General features: G+C 57.6%; 2 protein-coding genes and 1 long non-coding RNA gene across 9 annotated transcripts in view; 1 reads left to right on the top strand and 2 right to left on the bottom strand.

Annotated features, from left to right (window-relative positions):
• Positions 1–38: 38 nt before the first annotated feature.
• LOC147364710 (bifunctional peptidase and (3S)-lysyl hydroxylase JMJD7) lies at positions 39–18,904 on the top strand. 7 transcript variants are annotated; one of them, XM_086321807.1, is made up of 27 exons: positions 39–119; positions 3,765–3,918; positions 3,994–4,247; positions 4,564–4,620; positions 5,141–5,236; positions 5,434–5,510; positions 5,731–5,890; positions 5,988–6,161; positions 8,723–8,795; positions 9,060–9,196; positions 9,310–9,441; positions 9,814–9,854; positions 10,046–10,088; positions 10,344–10,398; positions 10,726–10,856; positions 11,065–11,148; positions 11,406–11,443; positions 12,344–12,479; positions 13,173–13,309; positions 13,524–13,746; positions 13,882–13,999; positions 14,290–14,427; positions 14,599–14,703; positions 14,836–15,015; positions 15,332–15,498; positions 16,020–16,206; positions 16,312–18,904. In XM_086321807.1, the coding sequence occupies exons 8-27, from the start codon at positions 6,012–6,014 to the stop codon at positions 16,530–16,532; spliced, it is 2,496 nt and encodes an 831-aa protein (XP_086177933.1). In that variant the 5' UTR covers positions 39–119; positions 3,765–3,918; positions 3,994–4,247; positions 4,564–4,620; positions 5,141–5,236; positions 5,434–5,510; positions 5,731–5,890; positions 5,988–6,011; the 3' UTR covers positions 16,533–18,904. The 7 variants fall into 7 exon arrangements, with proteins under 7 accessions (XP_086177933.1, XP_086177932.1, XP_086177934.1 ...); XM_086321806.1 differs by having other exon boundaries at positions 5,988–6,278; XM_086321808.1 differs by lacking the exon at positions 14,836–15,015 and having other exon boundaries at positions 5,988–6,278.
• Positions 2,597–3,765, bottom strand: LOC147364711 (uncharacterized). The gene is made up of 2 exons (XR_015134926.1): positions 3,125–3,765; positions 2,597–2,786 (listed from the first exon to the last, which is right to left on the bottom strand). It is a non-coding gene; the product is annotated as an uncharacterized LOC147364711 (long non-coding RNA).
• Positions 16,892–19,555, bottom strand: part of SPTBN5 (spectrin beta, non-erythrocytic 5) — a 37,030-nt gene continuing 34,366 nt past the window's right edge. The window contains exons 55-57 of the mRNA XM_086321798.1: positions 18,485–18,578; positions 18,201–18,352; positions 16,892–17,501 (exon numbers count right to left, since the gene is read on the bottom strand). Coding sequence (XP_086177924.1) covers positions 17,341–17,501; positions 18,201–18,352; positions 18,485–18,578 — 407 coding nt within the window. The 3' untranslated portion in view covers positions 16,892–17,340. The remainder of the gene's footprint in view (positions 17,502–18,200; positions 18,353–18,484; positions 18,579–19,555) is intronic.

The following is a 19,555-nucleotide window of genomic DNA, read 5'->3' as shown; positions in this document are numbered from 1 at the left end:
GGCGGAGTCTTGAGGAAGGCGGGGCGGGGCGGGGCCTCGGGGCGGCGGCGGCGTCATGGCGGAGGCGGCTTTGGACGCTGTACGGAGGGAGTTACGAGAATTCCCGGCTGCGGCAAGGGGTGAGTGGGCTGGCTTGTGGACTGCCAAACAACTTCAAGACGCGGGAGGGGCCTTGGGCTTGCCGGGAACAGGGTTCCAGAGCCGGGTGCGCCCTGGTCCTTCCTGGGCCGCTGATACCAGGGTGCACCCTTTTTCTTGTCTTCAGGGAGCTTGGAACCTCGTGCACATGGATCGCCCCTGTAATCAATCTTCTTCCGCAACCCCGCCCCCTCAGCCCCCTGGGTGGGTCCTCCTCACCCCTCCTCCCGTGTTCCCACGGCTTCGTGGCTTCCTGGGGTGCCTCTTCACCTATTCCCAAGGCCCGGTCCAGTGTTGACTCGCGCTGTTCTGTTTCTCACCGTCAGCCCGCACAGAGTAACGGGCTTTCTGTTGTTGCCTTTTCCACCTTTCTCTGTTGTGAAGTCTTTGAAGTTTTTTCCTCTGTGAACCCCTGCTGGATCGCTTCCTTCAGGAGGAGACGCCTCCAAGCCAGGAGCGCTGCAGAATTTCAGGATGATTGGAGGCGGCTGTTCTAGAGATCCCTTGCTTGGTTTTTATTTTTTTCCTCTCATTCTCTCCCTTTTCTCTATTTTTAAGCAATGTCTTATCACTGAATAGTAACATGGGCACGTTGTTTAAAAACCAGAAGACTTATGTAAAGTAAATGTCCTTCCTTCCCATTCCAGGTTGCTTCCTTCCAGCAGTACTCTTATTAATATCCACACACACACCTATGACTGGATATCTCCCTTTTTATACAAATGGTAGCTTGTTAAGCACACTCTTCTGGTTCCGTAAATCTTCTAGGTCCATCTCAATCATCTTCAGTCTTTTCCACATCTGTGTACTAATGCTGTAATTTGCTTAATTAACCCCCTCTTGGTAGGCATTTAGGTTATTTTCAACCCTTTGTTTTTAATACTGCAATCAATACTTTGAGTATTTAACAAATATTTAGTAAGCACTGCAGTGTGCCAGACTCTGTTCAGTGTGTTTAGGATACATCACTAAAACAGATCTCTGCCCTCATAGAGCTTACATTTTAAGTGAGGAGACAGTTAACTGTAGGCACACTAGATGAATAAACCATACAGTAGGGAAAAAATGGGTTAGAAGATAAGTGGCGTGGGGTAAAAAAGTAAAGCAGAGTGAGGAGACTCAGGATGTGGCAGTGGGGCAGGTTACACGTTGAAATGAGAAGGTCAGGGTGGGCCTCTGACAAGGCGACATTTGAGCACTGGTTTGAAGAAGGAGGGGAGTGGGTGCGCGAGGAGACCTCTGAGAGAAGAGAGTTCTAGGCAAGGGCGTGCGGGTCACATGCTGTAAGGTGGGAGCACGCCAGGTGTGTCCAAGGATCAGTGAGGAGGCCGGTGTGGCTGGAGCAGAGTCTTTGTGCACATGTATGCTTTTGTTGGTTAAATTCCTAGCAGAAGAATTGTCAGACCAAAGGAATTGTTTGGGTCCTTTATGAAATTCTCCCTTTGAAGCCTCAGGAGAGAATAGTGGCCATTCTTTAAAGGAACTCTAAAAGGAGAAAAAGTGTAACTGAAATAATTGCAGGAAATACAAAGGGTTAAAAAAAAAAAAAGTAGTTTCCACATAATTGAAGAATTCTAGTGAGAATAATAGGGAGATTTATTGGGACTTCGCTGGTGGTCCAGTGGTTAATAAGAGGGCTCCAAGTGCAGGGGGCATGGGTTCAGTCCCTGGTTGGGGAAATAGAATCCCTCATGCCACATGGCATGGCTGGAAAATAAATAACACAAGTGGCTATGTAAGTCAACCATACTTCAGAACAGAACAGGGAGATTTATTGAGCCCTACAAGGTGACTGCTTGGATGGGCTGGTGTGACTGGGGAAACCATTGCCAGATTCCTCCCTCTTGTCCCCATATCTGCCTGGCACGTTCCATCTTGCTTTTCAAGCCAGTGGAGTAAGCACACTTCCTTTTCAAGTTTTCCTGGGTCCCCCAGAGTCTTCCCACTCAGTTTCCATTTTTGATCTAACACCATTTCACTTTCCAGCTGTTTGCAAGGCCCAGATGACCGGTGTGGAGAGGCGGTCGTGAGAGAGACCATGAGCCCAGAGGTGAAAATGAGTGCAGTGGCTGTTGGGAGTGTGTGTTGTAACCACCCACTGGGGATGAAGACATTCAGGCTAGACCGCAGGGATGAAAATGACACAGCGAAGCCTCACGCTCTGTGTAAAAGCCAGGAGGAAGGCATTCCTGTGTGAGCAGCAAAAACAAAGTTGGGCACCCCCTGAGTAGAGTGTGTGCTGAGAGGCAGGCCCCAGACAGAAGGAAGCCAGACTGGAAAAGTAGGTTGGATGTCACCACAGAGCACCTTGAATATGTGCCAAGGCCGACTATGTTTCATCAGGAGTAGTGGTTAGCCATCAAAGGACTTTTTACCAGGGTGTGACAAGATGAGATTGTATTTTAGGATGATGACGGGGGCCTGGATGAGGGATATTTTTGAGAAGGAGTGGAATTCAGCCAAGGAAACCAGTTAGTTCACTGCAGCAATCATCCAGCTAGAAGATGTTGGAGACTTACATTCAACCATTAAGCAGATACTTACTGAGCACCTACTGTGAGCCAGGTACTATTCCAGGTACTGGGGATACATCAGTGAATAAGACAAGCATCCATGTCTTCATGGAGCAAATATTCTAGCAAGAAAAACTGATAAATAGTTGGGATAAGTAAAATACATAGTGTGTAAGGTGGTGATAAATGATAGAAATAATAAAAAAAAAACAGGGGTATAAGGATATTGAGGGCAGGTTACAATTTTAAAAATAGTGGCCAGGGAGGAAAGCCTCATCAAAGTGACCTTTGAGGACCCAAATGAGCTAACTTTGTGGATGCCAGCAGAGGAAAGGGGTGTGTGGTGTGGCTTGAGAGACATAGGTAGTAGAATCAATGGCAGGTAGAGATGATCAATAGGATGCCAGGAGTGAGGGAGACGGAAGAGTCAGAAGAGGTTTTTGTTAAGGATGACGGAGAGCCATTACTGATACCTGTGCAGCTGGCGCACCGCAGTCTGCCCACACGCACACGGCAGTCTTGGTTGTCTGAGGTTGGTGATGCTGTTCGGTAAGACAACAGACAGTTCAGCCCTTACTTTTCCTCTAGTGGTTTCATGCAGCAGCTTGTCTCCCCAGTTAGGTTGTAAGCTTCTTGAGATGGTGCTCGGATCATCCCTCCATGATGCCAAGGCAAGGACTGAGCACATTTTAGGTGCTTCCCAGAGATCCTTGGCCCACTCATAGCAGCGTTGGCCTTGGGGCCTCAGCTCTACTCTCTCTGGAGCTCTCAGTGCTGCCTCCCTGGCTGCCTTTCCTAATGGATGCCAGGAAGTTGGCTATTCCAGAGTGGGAAGGCCAGGGGTCCTCTGGGCAGGGCCGGACATGGCCCCATGGAGCATTTGAGTTGGGCCCTGTGGACATCCTGGTGTGTTTATGGGTGCTTTACACTTTCTTCCTTAAACTTCCCTCCTCATTCTTCTATTCCTGGCTGTCCAGGGTCCCTTGGTCACTGTTAGGCCTTGCTCGGTGGCACAGAGGCCTGCTGGAGTGGGCATCTCTTACACGGGCAGTGGGGCAGCCACTGGGTACTGTTGGTGTCAGCCCCTCCCCCAACTCTCTCTCTCTCTCTCAGAGCTCAGCGTGCCTCTTGCTGTTCCCTACCTGGACGAGCCCCCCAGCCCCCTCCACTTCTACCGGGACTGGGTCTGCCCCAACAGGCCCTGCATCATCCGAAATGCCCTGCAGCACTGGCCAGCCCTCCGGAAGTGGTCCCTCCCCTACCTCAGGTGGGGGCTGCCCTGGGCAGGGTGTGGGCGGTGCTTTGGGGCCTCCAGGGCTGAGCTGATTGTCCCTTCCTCCAGAGCCACTGTGGGCTCCACAGAGGTGAGTGTGGCAGTGACCCCAGATGGCTACGCGGATGCAGTGCGAGGGGACCGCTTTGTGATGCCTGCTGAGCGCCGCCTGCCCCTGAGCCATGTGCTGGACGTCCTGGAGGGCCGAGCCCAACACCCTGGGGTTCTCTACGTGCAGAAGCAGTGCTCCAACCTGCCCACCGAGCTGCCCCAGCTGCTGCCTGATGTGGAGCCCCATGTGCCCTGGGCCTCGGAGGCGCTGGGTGAGTGGAGGCGGGGCCCTGGTGGGGAGGAGACGGGAGGCTGGGAGCAGCCTCCTTGCTATTTCTGTCCCCTTGGTGATGGCAGCCCACATTCTCGGCCCCACAGATCCCTAGGCCTAGACTTCGTTTTGATGAACCACTGAAGATCGCTGCTCTTCCACCTGCCCCAGGGGACAGAGGTCCCTCGCCATGCTTGCCCACCTCCGCCCGCTCTCCCTGCTCTCCCACTAGAACCCCACTGCTCCCCACCCGACATCACTGCTGGTGACTCCCGTCCTGGCCTCTCCTAACTCGCGCTCTGTCCTCTGACCCACAGGGAAGATGCCTGATGCTGTAAACTTCTGGCTGGGAGAGGCAGCTGCAGTGACATCGTGTAGGCGTCGGGAGTGCAGAGCAGGGGAGGAGGTTGTGGGGAGGAAGGTGAGGTGCAGAGTGGAAGGCTGACCTTGGATGGAAATTGGACTGCCTGATCTTTAAAATTTCTTCTGGGATTCTGGGGCTCAGATCCATCAGAGGGCCTTCCCTGACAGCTCCAGGTGGGTGGAGATGCCCACGGCATTGGACCTGGGGGACGCTGCCTCTTCTAGGTCCCTAGAAAGTGCTGAAGGCCAGCTGAGTCAGGGTGGACTCACAAGAAGCCTGTTTGTGTGAATTTCCCTCTTGGTGAAGATGAGCCCAGGGCCTAGCGAGTGTCTAGTCCCTGGCAGGCAGAGATCGGAGATGCCCGAAGGCCTGCCAGACTCCCGTCATGGCACCCCCTTGAGCCTGCTATGACTCCGTGCTTTTCTGTCACATCATAAGCTTTCTTGGGGTACAGGGCCCCAAGCGCAGTCGTCTATGCCCTCCTGTGGCCCGCTCCTCATAACCCTGCCTGCTGGGCCCTCTGTTGGCAGTGCATAAGGACCATTATGAGAACCTCTACTGTGTGGTCTCAGGAGAGAAGCACTTCCTGCTGCATCCACCCAGTGACCGGCCCTTCATCCCCTATGGTAGGGGATACAGCCTGGGAGGGGCCGGGGAGCCCCGTGGTGGAGGGAGGGCAGTGGGGAGCCCCGGGCGGGCGGGGGACACAGCATCTCCACTGCACTAGGACTCCTGGCCCCCGTGCCCCTGCACTCAGAACACGAGGGAGTGGTGGGCACACCCCAGGCCTTTCGAGGATCCTCAGACTTTCTCCTGGTTTCAGAACTGTACACACAGGCAACCTATCAGCTAACCGAAGAGGGCTCATTCAGGATGGTGGATGAAGAGGCCATGGAGAAGGTGTCTGCCTTGTTCCTGGGCCCCGGGAGAGGGGAGGCAAGGAGTCTGGACTCTGAGGAATGGGCACCAAAGAGATGGGAAGGTGGCGCTTTGCTGAAGAATCCCTTCATCTGGGCTTCCCAGTGCTAAGCAGGGCAGGGTCCGGGGCATTTACCTCCAGGGACAGAGTTCGGAGCCTGGGAGGTTTGGGCCTGCTCCCTGGAGTCTGCCGTGTCTGCAGGTGCCGTGGATCCCCCTGGACCCTCTGGCTCCAGATCTGGCCCGGTACCCCAGTTACTGCCAGGCCCAGGCGCTTCGCTGCACAGTGCGGGCGGGTGAGATGCTCTACCTGCCGGCCCTGTGGTTCCACCACGTCCAGCAGTCCCATGGCTGCATTGCTGGTAAGGGGCGGCCCAGGTCACTGGGGGTGGGTGGGGAAGTGGTGAGTCTAAGTCAGAAGGGGGACCCTTGTGCTCCGGTTTCTGTTTTCCCCTACAGTGAATTTCTGGTACGACATGGAATATGACCTCAAGTACAGTTACTTCCAGCTGCTTGACTCCCTCACTAAGGTCTCGGGCCTCAACTGACCGAGCCCTGGTGAATATCACCAAGAACTACCCGTGGAAAAGGCCACATCTCTCCCTCAACTCTAGAGGCAGCTTGGAGCCAGAGGTGCTGGTTGTCAGCCAAGTCGGGCTTAGGGTCAGCTCCAGAAGCTTGGGAGGTGCCTGGAGGACCAGGAGGTGCTGGGCAGGTCTGGGTGTGAGCTCCCAGGAAGCTGGCACCCAGGTGAGGCAGTATCCTGTTCTGGAAGTGGAGGGGCCTTGGGCACTGTCACCTCTCATCAGTGCCATGACCCATGACCTTGTGCCACTTACTGCCTCACAATAGTGGTGTCCTGTCTATAAAACGGAGATAATGATGGTTGCTACCTCACGGGGTGCTGGGGGTGCTGTCTGTGAGGATGGCAGAGGAAGTGTTCAATAAAAGGCATCGATGACTCAAGTGTGCTGAGAGTCCCTCTCAGTTGCCTTCCGTGGTCTGCTGAGGGTTGGAAGGTACAGGTGAACATTTTGGAGTGATGGTAGTTGAGGTGAGGACTGGGTCTAGGCTGGAGCCTGTGGACAAGACTCCTCTGTCCACCACAGCTGTCACAGCCTCTCTGGGGCATTCAGGCCGACCCCAGCTCTTTGCTGTAACAGTGGCGTGGAGCTCATGGGCTCAGAGCCCGCAAAGCTCTTCCTAGCTTCACTCTGGACCTGTTTGTTCTCCTCCAGCTCTAGGGCAGCTGGTGGGGTCTGTGGTTCTGGGGGTCACTGTTGTTTCTCTCACAACAAGCACATTTAGTGTTTTGGCTGCCCAGTATGTAGGATCTTGGTTCCCTGACCAGGAATGACCGTGTGACCCTTCAGCGGAAGCATGGAGTCTCAGCCACCGGACCACCAGGGAAGTCCCTGGCATGCAGCTTTGAAGGGCTTGTTTCATAGAACAAGCCACAGCCCTGCCTGGTTATGCTTTGGCCCAGGGCGCTCTCACGTCGACCAGCGCTCCTGTCAAGACCAGGTGGTTCTGTCACACTGGCACCAGGAGGGTGGGAAAAGGCCTGTGATGGGGGACATGGCTCTTAGGTCTGCCGCTGCCCTGGGGCCCGCTCCCCACTTTCCAGACCTTAGCAGTCCCTCCTGCACCCCCACCCCACCTCCAGCCTCCTGCTCAGCCTCTGACAGTCAGCTCTCCAGGGGCCCTCGTCACGGTCCAGGCAGGGAGAGTACGGCTGGGGCAAGGCTGGAGAGAATGGGGGTTCAGGGGTGTTGAACCCCCATCAGGAGGGCGTCAGTGGCTCGTGTAGGTTTAAGGTGTCTCATTTCCTGGACAGATGGCTGGTCCAGGAGTGGGCGTGGGGCTTGGGTGGGGCAGAGGTGGCTGGGAGGAACGGGAGGAGCTTGGGGCCCGCTGGGACATCACTGGCTCTGGGCGGTAAAGCTGCCAGTCCTCAGTCTTGCAGACACTGCCATTACTCCCTCCTGAGGACGCTGCCTCATGGCTCTGGTAAGACCCAGTAGGGCACTGGTTCCTGCAGCCTGGTTAGCACTGTTTCTTTAGGGAGTGGTGGGCTTCTCCAGCTGTTTGCCAGCCTTGGACCGTGGTGGGGAGCAGAAGCCAGGGAAGAGGTAGGGTCTTGGGATGAAGGATCATTCAGTGTTCTTCCTGCCCTAGAGATGGGCTCCAGGCAGAGCTCCCTGGCATGGTGGATTCAGGCCCTGAGAACTCAGGCTCCCAGCTGCTATCCTGGGGCCCCAGAGGCAGCAGCTGCTCTGGCATTGCTTCTGACTCAGTTGCTTGGGGGTGTGGGGGCCCCAGGGTTGACAGTGATGGATGAGCTTCTCCAGCTCTGCCCCTGGACTCCATCAGGGCCCTTCTGAGGCAGGGCTGAAGGCCAGAGGAAGAAGGGATTAGCACAGGGTGTCCAATCCCCAGATCCAGGGTTGTGGGTCTGGATGGAGCCACATGGGGATCATCTTTAGCCTGTCCTTGGAGGACCTGGAAGACCAGTCAGCCTGTGGGTGAGCTGATCACTGCTGTCCTTAGACCAGTGGAGAGCCCATTTCCAGAACTTCTGGCCAGGGGTGGGGAGTATGGGAACAGCTCCATTAGGGGGACCAAGTCCAGGCAGAGGCCCACCATACCTCTTTCCTTCCCTCTGTAGCCTCCTCACCACCTCTGCCACCCTGGGGCCCCTGCTACCCAAGATGAGACTGCTTAGTAAAGGGGAGCCGGGGATGTGGGGTAGAAAGAGTAAGGGTACTGTATCGGGAACTGAAGGGAAGTGTCGGGGTTGAGAGCACAAGTCGAGCTAGCCTGGTCTAGTCCTGGCCCCGATCTCAGGCAAGCACTTCTATTTCCTTGTGGGTTTGGTCATAATAAGTAGTCCCCACGCACAGAATGGCTGTGTGATTAAATCGAGTTAGGCTGCATCAAGCCCTTGGACCGGAGCCGGTGCAGAGTGTTGTGTAAGTGTTGGCAGGAGATACTGGTTAGCGCTGTTTCTTTAGGGAGTGGTGGGCTTCTCCAGCTGTTTGAGTCCTTTTGGCTCAGACTCTGGTTGGGGGAGAATGGGCCCAGGACTGGGCAGGGCTGGTCCTTTTGGTTCAAGATTAGGCCTCAAGGTGTCATCCCAGCCTCCCTTTTGGGCCCACCAGCTGGCCGTAAGCCTGTTTCTCCATCCTCTGCAGGCAAAGGTGCCTGGGACCTGCTTACTCACCATTCGTGTCCTGCAGGCCCATGGCCTGCCCTCCAAGGACCTCGGTGAGTGCTGGGTCTGGGGAGGCAGTGGTTTTGCAACTTCAGAGCCAGCCCAGGGTGTTGGGGAGAGACGCAAGTAGGCTGGGTGTGGGAGGCTCCTTGAGGGTGCAGAGAGGAGGCGGTGGATGGAATGTCGAGGTCAGGCCCCTGCCTCCTGACCAGCCCCATTCTCTGGGTCTTCTGGGGCTGCAGTAATGGAAGGATGCGGGCTCTGGGCAGCTGGGCTGGGAGGGACTCTTGGCCGTCACCCTTGCCTTCTCCCCACAGTGACTTCCTCTGACTGCTACGTGACCCTGTGGCTGCCCACGGCCTCCAGCCACCAGCTGCAGACGCGCACAGTCAAGAACTGCAGAAACCCCGTCTGGAATCAGAGCTTTCACTTCCGAATCCATAGCCAGATCAAGGTGGATGGGCGTCAGTCCTGGCGCCGCTCGCTGCCCCCACTGTTGCCTCCCAGCCCCTTGTTCCCTGCCTCACCCCCTCTTCCTGCAGCCCCCTCACTCTATTTCCCTTTCAGAACATCGTGTATCTTAGAGTCTTTGACCAGGACCTTCTGACCACGGATGACCCCGTGTTGTCAGTGCTATTTGACGTGGGGACCTTGCGGGCTGGGGAGTCCCGGCACGAGAGCTTCTCGCTGAGCCCTCAGGTAAGGCTGTGTGCAGGGCTGTGGAGGGCCTTGGCCCAGGGAGAGGCTGCTTCGGAGGGTCACCAGGTACACGTCTTTCTTCTCCAGTGAGTGATCCAGGAGTCCCAGAGGCTCTGTCAGCAGGAGCTACTGGGCAGTCTTGTCCCCGCCTCTGTCTTGGCCCCTAAGCCAAGGGCAGGGTTCTTGGAGCAGTCCAGGGAGGGTGGACAGTAACTCTCCTCACTGCTGGGACTATAACCCAGGTGTGTGGGGGATTCACACACACACACACACACACACACACACACACACACTCACTCACTCTCTCTCTCTCTCTCTCTCTCTCTCTCTCCCTCTCCTCACTGTTTCTAACTTGCTTCTTTCTCCCTCCAGGGTGAGGAACGCCTGGAAGTTGAATTTCGGCTGCAGAATCTGTGAGTCGGGCTGTGTGGCAGTTCCCAGGTGGGAGTGATCCCTTCTGGGAAGGACAGAGCCCAGCACACCCAGAGCTGACACCCCTTCCCTGGGAGGTGTCTGGGGTGGAGGAGGAAAGCCTGGGTCTCCTTGGGGGGTGAGAACCTGGGAATGTGGGTTCTTGCTGAGGGTCACTGAGGGCTCTTTCCAGGACTGATGGTGCTGAGTGCCTCTTCAGCAATGGCATCCTAGTGGTGAGTCTAGAACACCACCCCACCATACCGTCTGCTTGCCCTCCTCCTGGCCTGAAGCTCAGGCCCACCGCGGGGGTTGGGTGCAGGTGTTGGGGGGCCCTGGGATTTCAGTTCAAGAGGATCCCACCCCAAGCAAGTGTTTGGTCACTCAGGGCCAAGGTGAAAAGGTGTCAGGAGCAAGAACCGGAGTCCTGAGACGGGGTGGGGTCTCTACAAGAGAGGGGCTCCAGTCTGAGGCGCTCTCTTCACACCCAGGCCCGGGAGCTCTCCTGCTTGCATGTTCGACTAGAGAAGGCAGGGGACCTGCAGGGTGAGTCCCTGACCTGCTGGGACCCACTGGGATAGCCCCCCGGCTCTCAGCCTTTGTTGTCCCCTTTCTGAGGGGACCTTGTACTCTTCGCCCCCAACTCTTGGTCAGGAGCAAGGGGCAGGGATGCATCCCCACTGGGCTTTTCCCCTCAGTCCTCAGAGGGCTGCGGTGGGGGCCCACCTCCCAGCCTAGCTCTAGGCCAGACTACCATCTCAGTAGGGGGAGGGGCATGCCCCCACCCTCATTTCAGACCCCTTAAGGTGAGACAGGGGCCTCTGTGGGCTGAGATCACATTCCTAGCCTCTCTGCTCTGGTTCCTGCTTCCAGAGTCGGAGGGTAGAGTTCAGCTTGTGGTTCCCGGGTCCTGTGAGGGTCCACAGGAGGCCTTCGTGGGCACTGGCTCCTTCCGCTTCCATTGGCCGGCCTGCTGGGAGCAGGAGCTGAGTATTCACCTGCAGGTAATGCCCGCTTCAGACTGGGTGCCATCTCTGTCTTCACCCCCAGCTTCTCCTGGCACCCCCGGTGGTCAGGCAGCCTGGGAGGTGTGGGGTGACCTCGGCCTCCTGTCCCCTTCCTGCTGCTTCTTGGTCACTCCTAGGGCAATCTGTGAGGCTCTGCTGGGACGCAAGGGTAGAGGGTCTTAGGTCCTCGTCATCCTCCCTGCAGGATGCCCCCCAAGAGCAGCTGAAGGTGCCCCTGAGGGCTCTGCCCTCTGGCCAAGTGGTGCGACTCGTCTTCCCTACATCCCAGGTACTGGTGACCGGAGGAAGAAAGCCAGATGCACATTGTGGGCACAGTCCTTGAGGACCTGTCCTGCTGTAGCGGCTCCTGTCCTTGGCCCCCGCCCTGGACGAGGGCCAGGCCAGGGGAGAGGGGTCTTCAGGCCTGGCCCCTGTGGAGATGGCTGGGGCCCAAGGGTGCATCGGGCCATCATAGGGTGTGAATGGGGCTGGGGTGAGGGGAGTGGGGTGGCCCATCTTCATGACTGGAGTGTTCATGGTTTTTAGGAGCCCCTGATGAAAGTGGAGCTGAAAAATGAAGAAGGGTGAGAGGCCGCCTGGGCAGTGGAAGAGTCACGGGGGACAGCTGCTGGGCACTCGGCCTGGGGCCACCTGGGCACCAGGGAGAGTCACGGGGGACAGCTGCCGGGCACTCAGCCTGGGGCTACCTGGGCACCGGGGAGAGTCACAGGGGACAGCTGCCGGGCACTCAGACTGGAGGAGAGGACTCAGGGCAGCCCCTAGCGGGACAGGCCCCTGACAGTTCTCTCAGAGGCTCAGGGGTTTGCTCCCATGTGGCATGTGAGGTGCGGGAGGTTTGGCAGATGAAGGCTCTTGCTGACTTTTTACTCTCATTCTTGATTCAGCCAGAGGGGTGTATACCTAGCCTGGTGCCTGGTGCCTGGGAGGCACTTGAGAAATGTTTGGCTGGGAAAGCAGATGGAAGGCAGGAGAGTGGTTAGAGGTGCAGAGCAGGCAAGGAAGTCCAGAGAAAGGGCAGTCACGCCCCTTGAGGGGCAGCCGTTGTGGGCGGGCCTCAGCTGAGCTGCAGGAGACGGGCGGAGTCACCCGCACTGGCCAGCCGCAGGATGAGAGGCCAGCTCCCACCAGGAAGAGGAGGGAACGTCATTTCTGCCCCCTCTGGAGCCGTTTCTGGGTGGGTGAGGGAGAGGGGCTGAGGTGGAAGCAGATTGATGGTGTTGGGTCCCACCGCTTTCCTGGTCTGTGGCTCTGTAGCGCTGCTTCCCCAAGGATGTCCCCACCAGGGTCTGGGGTCGCCTTCTCCCCTCACATCTACACATCACCCTTCAGTCAGGACACCAGAGGTGGGCTGAGGGTTGGGGAGAAGAGAGGTGAGAAGGATGGTGGTGAGCTTTTCAGGGCAGGCCCAGTTTCGTTCTCTGATGATCCCAGGAGCTGCTTCATGGTCCCTTCCTTCCCACCAGACCCAGGGACCTGGCTGTGCGGCTGGGCTGCGGGCCCTGTGCTGAGGAGCAGGCCTTCCTGAGCAGGAGGAAGCAGGTGGTGGCCAAGGCCCTGCAGCAGGCCCTGCATCTGGACAGAGACCTGCGGGAAGATGAGGTCTGGGGACTGCGTGGGACTAGGGGGCTGTCCCAGATGCTGGCACCGGTTGTGCCCTCACCAGACCAGCACTGGTGCCAAGCCTGCTGTGCCTCCTGCATTTGATGTTGTCAGGAGCTTGATTGCATCAAATGCAGAGCATGGCCTGAGTCACCAGAAGCCTGTGAGCTTCCCCACTGGGCTAACCTGCCTTCTCATTGTTCTTGGTCCTTGGCCTGCTCCAGGTGTTGAGGCTGGGCTCTGGGTAACTGACCAGTGAGATGTACAGCCTCAGGGCCCCCTGCTGGCCTGGGGCAGTCCTTGGAGGTTCAGGTCAGACTGGGGCCGCTCCTAGGGAAATGATCTCTTCCTGAAAGAGGGAGCGGAGTGGCTATGTGGGAGACTTTTGAGGTGACCCTGGGGCTTCAAAAAAGTAATCATCAGACTCCTTAGGGGTTAGGTGTGGAGATGAAGCCTGGAACCTGTCCATTTTTTCTGAGTTCTTAAAACCAGACAGGCCTGACCCTTGCAAGCCCACTTCCGACTAGACCCTCTTTGGGTCTGACTAGAACTGGTCTCAGGAGCCCCAATTAGATCTTGACCAGGTTGAGCTGTGGGTGAGCTGAGTGGTCCCTTGGATTGCTACCACCTCTTCCTGTGGCTTGACCGGCCTCTCGCTAGGGCCTCTTCGAGCCCCGTTGTCTTCTCTTCTAGATCCCAGTGGTTGCTGTTATGGCCACTGGTGGTGGTATCCGGGCCATGACCTCACTGTATGGGCAGCTGGCTGGCCTAAAGGTGCTTGGCCTCTTGGATTGTGTCTCCTACATCACGGGGGCCTCGGGCTCCACCTGGTGAGCTTGAGTACAGGAGCCTACAGGTGGCTAGCTGGGCTGTGGCAGGAGGGGGGCAGCGGTAAGGTTCTATTAAACTCCACAGGCCTCTCTGACCCAATTGGAAAGGTGCTCCAGGGGACCGTGGAAGGTGTCTTTCCGGCTGCCCTAAAATAGAGCCCAAGGCGTGCAGTGGGGTTCTAGTGACAATCCCTCCGGCTTTGGCATTTCCCAGGGCTTTGGCCAACCTCTATGAGGATCCAGAGTGGTCTCAGAAGGACCTGGCAGGGCCCATCGAGTCACTGAAGACCCAGGTGGCCAAGAGCAAGCTGGGTGTGCTAGCCCCCAGGCAGCTACTGCGGTACCAGCAGGAGCTGGCTGAGCGCGCCCGCCTGGGCCACCCGGCCTGCTTCACCAACCTGTGGGCCCTCATCAACGAGGCGCTGCTACATGACGAGGTGTGGGCAAGGGCAGGGCAGGGTGGGGTGGCCAAAGCCAGGGAACAGTGTGGAGATAGGGAGCAGCTCTGGGCAGTAGGGGGCAGGAGAGGCCCCAGGAGACCATGGTATTAAGTTCTCATTCCCTTCCCCTAGCCTCATGACCACAAGCTCTCAGACCAGCGGGAGGCCCTGAGTCGAGGCCAGAACCCCCTGCCCATCTACTGTGCTCTCAACACCAAGGAACAGAATCTGACCACGTTTGAATTTGGGGGTGAGTAGTGCTGGAGCCAAGACCTGTGCTCTCACAGTCGGCGGAGTGAGAGGCAGCTCAGCCTGTGTGTGAAGGTGGGCGTTACACCCCCTCTGCTGAGCCTGTCATCCCACCAGAGTCACTCAGGCTTTGGGACAGAGACCGGGGCCGTGGGTCCTCACTCGGGGTGCCAGCAACGGAGCTGAGCCTCCTGATCACAAGGCTGCCTGACGCGGGGCCCGTGGTGGGTGTGTGGGGCCTGAGGGTCCTCAGGTTCCGGGCCCCACCGTGAGGTGTGTGGTTCTTCACAGAGTGGTGTGAGTTCTCCCCCTACGAGGTCGGCTTTCCCAAGTACGGTGCCTTCATCCCCTCCGAGCTCTTCGGCTCTGAGTTCTTCATGGGGCGCCTGACAAAACAGCTTCCTGAGTCCCGCATCTGCTTCCTGGAAGGTGAGGGGATCTGGGAGGTGGGAGAAGCTGGGGACTTGGGGAGAATGGGCCTGGGCAAGATGGTGGGGTTGACTGTCTCAGCTCAGTCGTGTCCTGGCCCTGGATGGGTGGTGGGAAGGGTCAGGTTGTGGTGACGTGGGGGACTCTTTTCCTCTTGGGTCTCCCGCTCAGGTATCTGGAGCAACCTGTATGCAGCCAACCTCCAGGACAGCCTATACTGGTCATCCGAGCCCAGCCAGTTCTGGGACCGCTGGGCACAAGCTCGGGCCAGCCTGGGTAGGTGCCTGGGTTCTTTCACCAGGATGGGAGAGGCAGCTTGTGGGGAGCATGGGGGTGACTCTCAAATTTTGTGAGTCCGCAGAGGCTGGAATAAAGATCTGAGGGTCCCTTTGCCCATTTTGACTGCAGACAAGGAGCAGGTCCCCCTTCTGAAGATAGAAGAGCCTCCCACGGTGGCCGGCAGGATAGCGGAGGTTTTCACCGACCTTCTGACGCGGCGTCCACTTGCCCAGGCCACCCACAATTTCCTACGTGGCTTCTCCTTCCACAAGGACTATTTTCAGCATCCTCACTTTTCTGCCTGGAAAGGTCCCTGCTCTCGCAAATCTTCCCATGGCCATCTGAGCCTTGGGTTCCTGATCAGACGTCCACTCTCTCCTGTCCCTTGGCCCCACGCCCTCTGAGCTCAGTTCTCTGGGTTACTTGGAGCGAGAGCCACTCTTCCTTTCCTTATGCTGGGGTCAGGGCCCATCTGTGAGACCTGGGGAGTTGAGGCTCTGCTTTGGCAGCAGAGAGCAGGAGCCAGAGGGACGAGCCTCCTCCTAGCAGCAACATTAGGCTAGACGGGCTGGTGCCCTCAGCACCAGTGACAGCTCTTCCCCACCCGATTCCCCAACCTTTCCAGCTACCAAACTGGACGGCCTCCCCAACGAGCTGACACCTGCAGAGCCCTACCTTTGCTTGCTGGATGTTGGGTACCTTGTCAATACCAGCTGCCCACCCCTCCTGCCGCCCACACGGGATGTGGACCTCATCCTTTCGCTAGATTACAATCTCCATGGAGCCTTCCAGGTGGGCTGTGGGCAGGGTTGGGAGGTGGGGCAACCCTAGGCCTGCCCTCAGGTGGTCTGACATCCTGACTCCGGTTTCTGGGCCAGCTTCCCTTTGTGACCGCACCACCACATGAATGAAAGGCTGTGAATTCTATGAACTCTTCTCCCAGGGAACTTACTCTGCTCAGGAAGCTGGCGAGGTTTTAAAATGTATTTCCTATTTGGGTCTCCTTTGCTGCGTCTGTACCCCTGTTGGGTCCTGGATCTTTGAGACTCTTTGTTTAGAGTTTCTATGTGGGTCCCAGGAAGGATTTTTGCCTCCCAGTGGCAGAACCTGGGTGTTGTTAGCAGCCCAGCTTCACTGAGCCCAAAGGAGCTGCTGCAGAAGGGCTGCCCGTTTAGAGCCTTTCCCTGGCCTGCTGGGTCCACTAGTGTCTAACTTGGTGTCTTAGCAGACCTCCACTTATAGTCAGTCCAGTATGGAGGACACTGGGAGCCCATGGGGCCCTCCTGCTGAGCCCACTTCTGCCCACCCTGCAGCAGCTGCAGCTTCTGGGTCGGTTCTGCCAGGAGCAGGGCATCCCGTTCCCACCCATCTCGCCCAGCCCTGAGGAGCAGTGCCAGCCCCAAGAGTGCCACCTCTTCTCGGACCCTGCCCGCCCTGACATCCCTGCCGTGCTGCACTTCCCTCTGGTCAACGCCTCCTTCAGGGACCACTCTGCCCCCGGTGAGCCACAACTTCCCTCCTCTGTGTCTCCCCCCATGTGTCCCCCAAACCCATCCTCCACCCCCAGCGGGCATCCCCCATGGCCGGGCTGCACTCTCCCCACAGGGGTCCGACGGACAGCCGAGGAGCAGGCTGCTGGGGAGGTGAACCTGTCTGCATCCGACTCCCCCTACCACTACTCGAAGGTGACCTACAGCCTGGAGGACACGGACAAGCTGCTCCACCTGACGCAGTACAACATTTGCAACAACCAGGAGCGGCTGCTGGAGGCCCTGCGTGAGGCCATGCAGAGGCGGAGGCAGCGCACGCAGCGCCGGCCCGAGTGATGGGCGGGACAGGGCCGCGACCATCCCCACGGCCCCCGACTCTGTTTGAGGCTCACTGAGTTGGGGTGATCACCAGCTTCCGGAACCTCTAGCGGTTTGGACGGCCCAGTTGTGGTCTCCAGCCCTCCCAGGGGCTCCCCAGGGTGCACTGCCTGGCACTATCCAGACATTGAATCCACCGGCACCCCTGCTGTGGGCACCCTGGGGTAGGTGGAGGATTTTAAATAGGGGCTGTGGCCTGGTCTCCAGGATGTGGCCAGAGATTCAGAGGTTCTGGGCAGTGTGGGCCCTCTTTGTGTAGGCACACAGAGCCCATGACCTGTTGTGTCCTTTTGCTTCCTTGCTACCTTGAGTAGCTGTACAGGGTGAAATAGAGCACTTTATGTATCACAGAGATGCATACAAACGTGAGGTGTGACAGATTACTGTTGCTGCTGCCAAAAAGGGACAGGTCATTCCACCTCTTGGTTAGACACGGTAAGGACGGGTGTAGAAAACAAAACCTCTCCCGAGGCGCCTTGCAGAGCGGGCAGATCAGCTTGGGCTTCCCTTGCAGAGCGGGCTGTGAGCTCATGGCCGCATCTGTTCAACCCAAGCTCACGCTCTTCAAGCAGAGAGGAAGCCATCTTGGCCAGGGTATGAGGGCGTGGGCCTTGCTGCTGCAGCCCTGGCCCTGCCCAGATGACTCACAGGTAATGCCAGCCAGCACCCCTGTCCTCCTCACCCGGAGACTCAGTCGAAGGGCTGCTTCCTGTCCCACAGTAGGGGTGGCAAGACGTGGGACCAGATGAGCCACATTGAGACAGTGCTAAGGGTGTGACTTGAGCAGGCTCTGACCTCGGTGGGGCCCATCCCTGGATGAGGAACCAGCTGTTCCAGAAGTTGGTCCTGAACGGCCAGATAGCAGGGTGTCCTCGCTTGTAGCCCTGAGGCTTGGTGTCAGCTCTGCTTTTGCCTCGAGGCCCAGACCTGTCAGAACAGAGAGGTGGGGTGAATTTAGGGCCTAGCTGCCCGGGAATCTTCTCCAAGCACTGGTGCCCCAGGCCTCCTTTGGAATACCTCACCTCTTCTTTATGTTGATGTGGGATTTGGATACTGGGAGGCAGGAGGGACCAGGATGTACGGGGTGAATAGGGGAGGACTGGTTCCCATGATCTGGCTCACTGCATCTGTCTGCCCTGGGCATGAGACTGGAGGCACAGACCAGGAGAAATGGCTGCCCTGATCACTTAGAAGCCACTGTGTCCTGGACTAAGCCTGTTGACTCAGCAGCACATCATCTGAATCCTACATGGGAACCTGTAGGCCCTGCAGGAGTGGGTAATTATCCAGATACCACAATTGTGGCTGCCACCCCTGTCATGACGTGAGTGATGTCTCAGGCACCAGGCCTCGTGTGGGGTCTGTGCACTATGTCTGTGTGTGTGTGTCTGGTCTGTGGGCGTGTGTCTGGGTGACATCCTGACTCCCAGCCTCTCTGGGACAGTAAGGCTCCTCCCCTCCCTGCTTGCAGGGAGCTAGCTGGTCCTTGGACTGGGGGAACCAGGGAGGATGGAGGTGGGGAAAGTGGAGGAGGGGTCTGGCCGCTGCATCTTGGAGAGGGAGGGAGGGCGTGCGCGCATCAGGCAGGCTTCCTGGTGTGTGCACAGGGAAGCCAGGTTCACTCACTGTGGATCTGGCCTGAGCAGGACAGTCGGTGGGAGCCTTCTGCAGTTTGCTCTGCGAGGCCAGCCGTCTGTGGGAGCCGCACGGGCTGCGGGAAGCTATAGGTGCACACTTGTGTCTCCTGCAGCCAGGCGGGCGGGGTACCGCTGTGGAGTCTGTGGGGATAGGGAGCCTCAGGTGTAGACTCTGGTCACTACTGAGAGTGGGTGGGGGTGGCCCCACACCCAGGCAGCATAGTTTAAGTCCCAGGACCTCAGGACGCCCAGTTACAGATCCAGGAGGCCTACCTGAGTGGAGCTGGCATGCCGGGTACCCTCTCAGCATTGCGCTCAGCCAGGAAGCCTGAGGGTCTGGCTTTGAGCTCTGGGCTGAGACTGGGGGCTGTGGAGCAAAGGGGGAATGGTGGTCAGCCTGGCCTGGGTGCTAGGACATCTGTGGCAGCCGGCTCCACACCTGCTGCTTCCTTCTTGCCGTGGCCTGAAGTCCCAACTCAAGGTGACAGCACTGAGAGGAGGGGCCTGGAGGAGGAGCTGTGGTCTTGAGGGCAGAACCCTTAAAGAGAGACCCAGAGAGTACTTTTGACCCTTCCACTGTAAGAAGCCAGTGAGAAGGTGCCTCCTGCAACCTCTCTCACCTGCCAGCACCATGATCTTGGAATTCTCAGCCTCCAGAGCTGTGAGAAATAAATGTCTGTTGTTCACAACCTACCCAGTCTGTGGTCGATTATTTAGAGCAGCCCAGACAGCCTAAGAGACACCTGCTTCTGGAGGCTTGGCATACACTAAGCCTTGCCCACGTGGAGGTGCGGCTCAGGGGCAGGCTCCCCAGTGCATCCAGCCTCCTGGAAGACTGAATGCCAATGGGTTCAGAATGGCTTATCCTAGAGAAACTTGGGTGCCTTTTGAATTCTGGAAGGATGGCCTCAGGGAGATCACAGTGGAACAGAGCCAGGAACCCGGAAGGAGTCTGAGGTGAGGCCCCTAAGCAACCCCTCCATGTGAGGCCTGTCGGACCACCATGACAGTAGATTTCTGGTCCAAAGGGTGTTCTCTATGAGCCCTTCCAAGGGTAGAACTGGGCCTGGCCACTGTACAAGACACCCCAAGGGAGGTGTGTTCAGAGCTGTCGGAAGACTGAGTCAGAAAAGACCTGTGTCAGAGAAGAGCATGGGGAAGCCCTTAAGGATCCTTGAGGGAAGGGCTCTGGCAGATTCCACACTGGGTGGAACAGAACCAGGAGGCCATCAGGGGATCAAACCTGGCCTCGCTTCTGCTAATTATGTCATCTCTGGCAAGTTGCTTACCCTCTCTGGGCTTCAAATTAAGAAAAAAGGCACTCCCACTTACCTCTCAGGCATA

This window comes from Bos grunniens, chromosome 10 (assembly GCF_055505025.1).
Source record: "Bos grunniens cultivar Pamir isolate PY7600 chromosome 10, Bosgru_T2T1.0, whole genome shotgun sequence".
Taxonomy (NCBI): Eukaryota; Metazoa; Chordata; class Mammalia; order Artiodactyla; family Bovidae; genus Bos; species Bos grunniens.
The sequence above is the reverse complement of the archived record's forward strand: the minus strand, read 5'-3'. Positions and strand labels throughout refer to the sequence as shown.

What these genes read in the sequence shown, in the direction of transcription:
- LOC147364710 (XM_086321812.1), top strand. Translation starts at nt 56, where the DNA reads ATGGCGGAGGCGGCTTTGGACGCTGTACGGAGGGAGTTACGAGAATTC. An exon ending in GACCACGTTTGAATTTGGGG is followed by an intron (nt 14,000 to 14,289) that starts GTGAGTAGTGCT and finishes GGTTCTTCACAG; the next exon opens with AGTGGTGTGAGTTCTCCCCC. An exon ending in CCGCATCTGCTTCCTGGAAG is followed by an intron (nt 14,428 to 14,598) that starts GTGAGGGGATCT and finishes TCTCCCGCTCAG; the next exon opens with GTATCTGGAGCAACCTGTAT.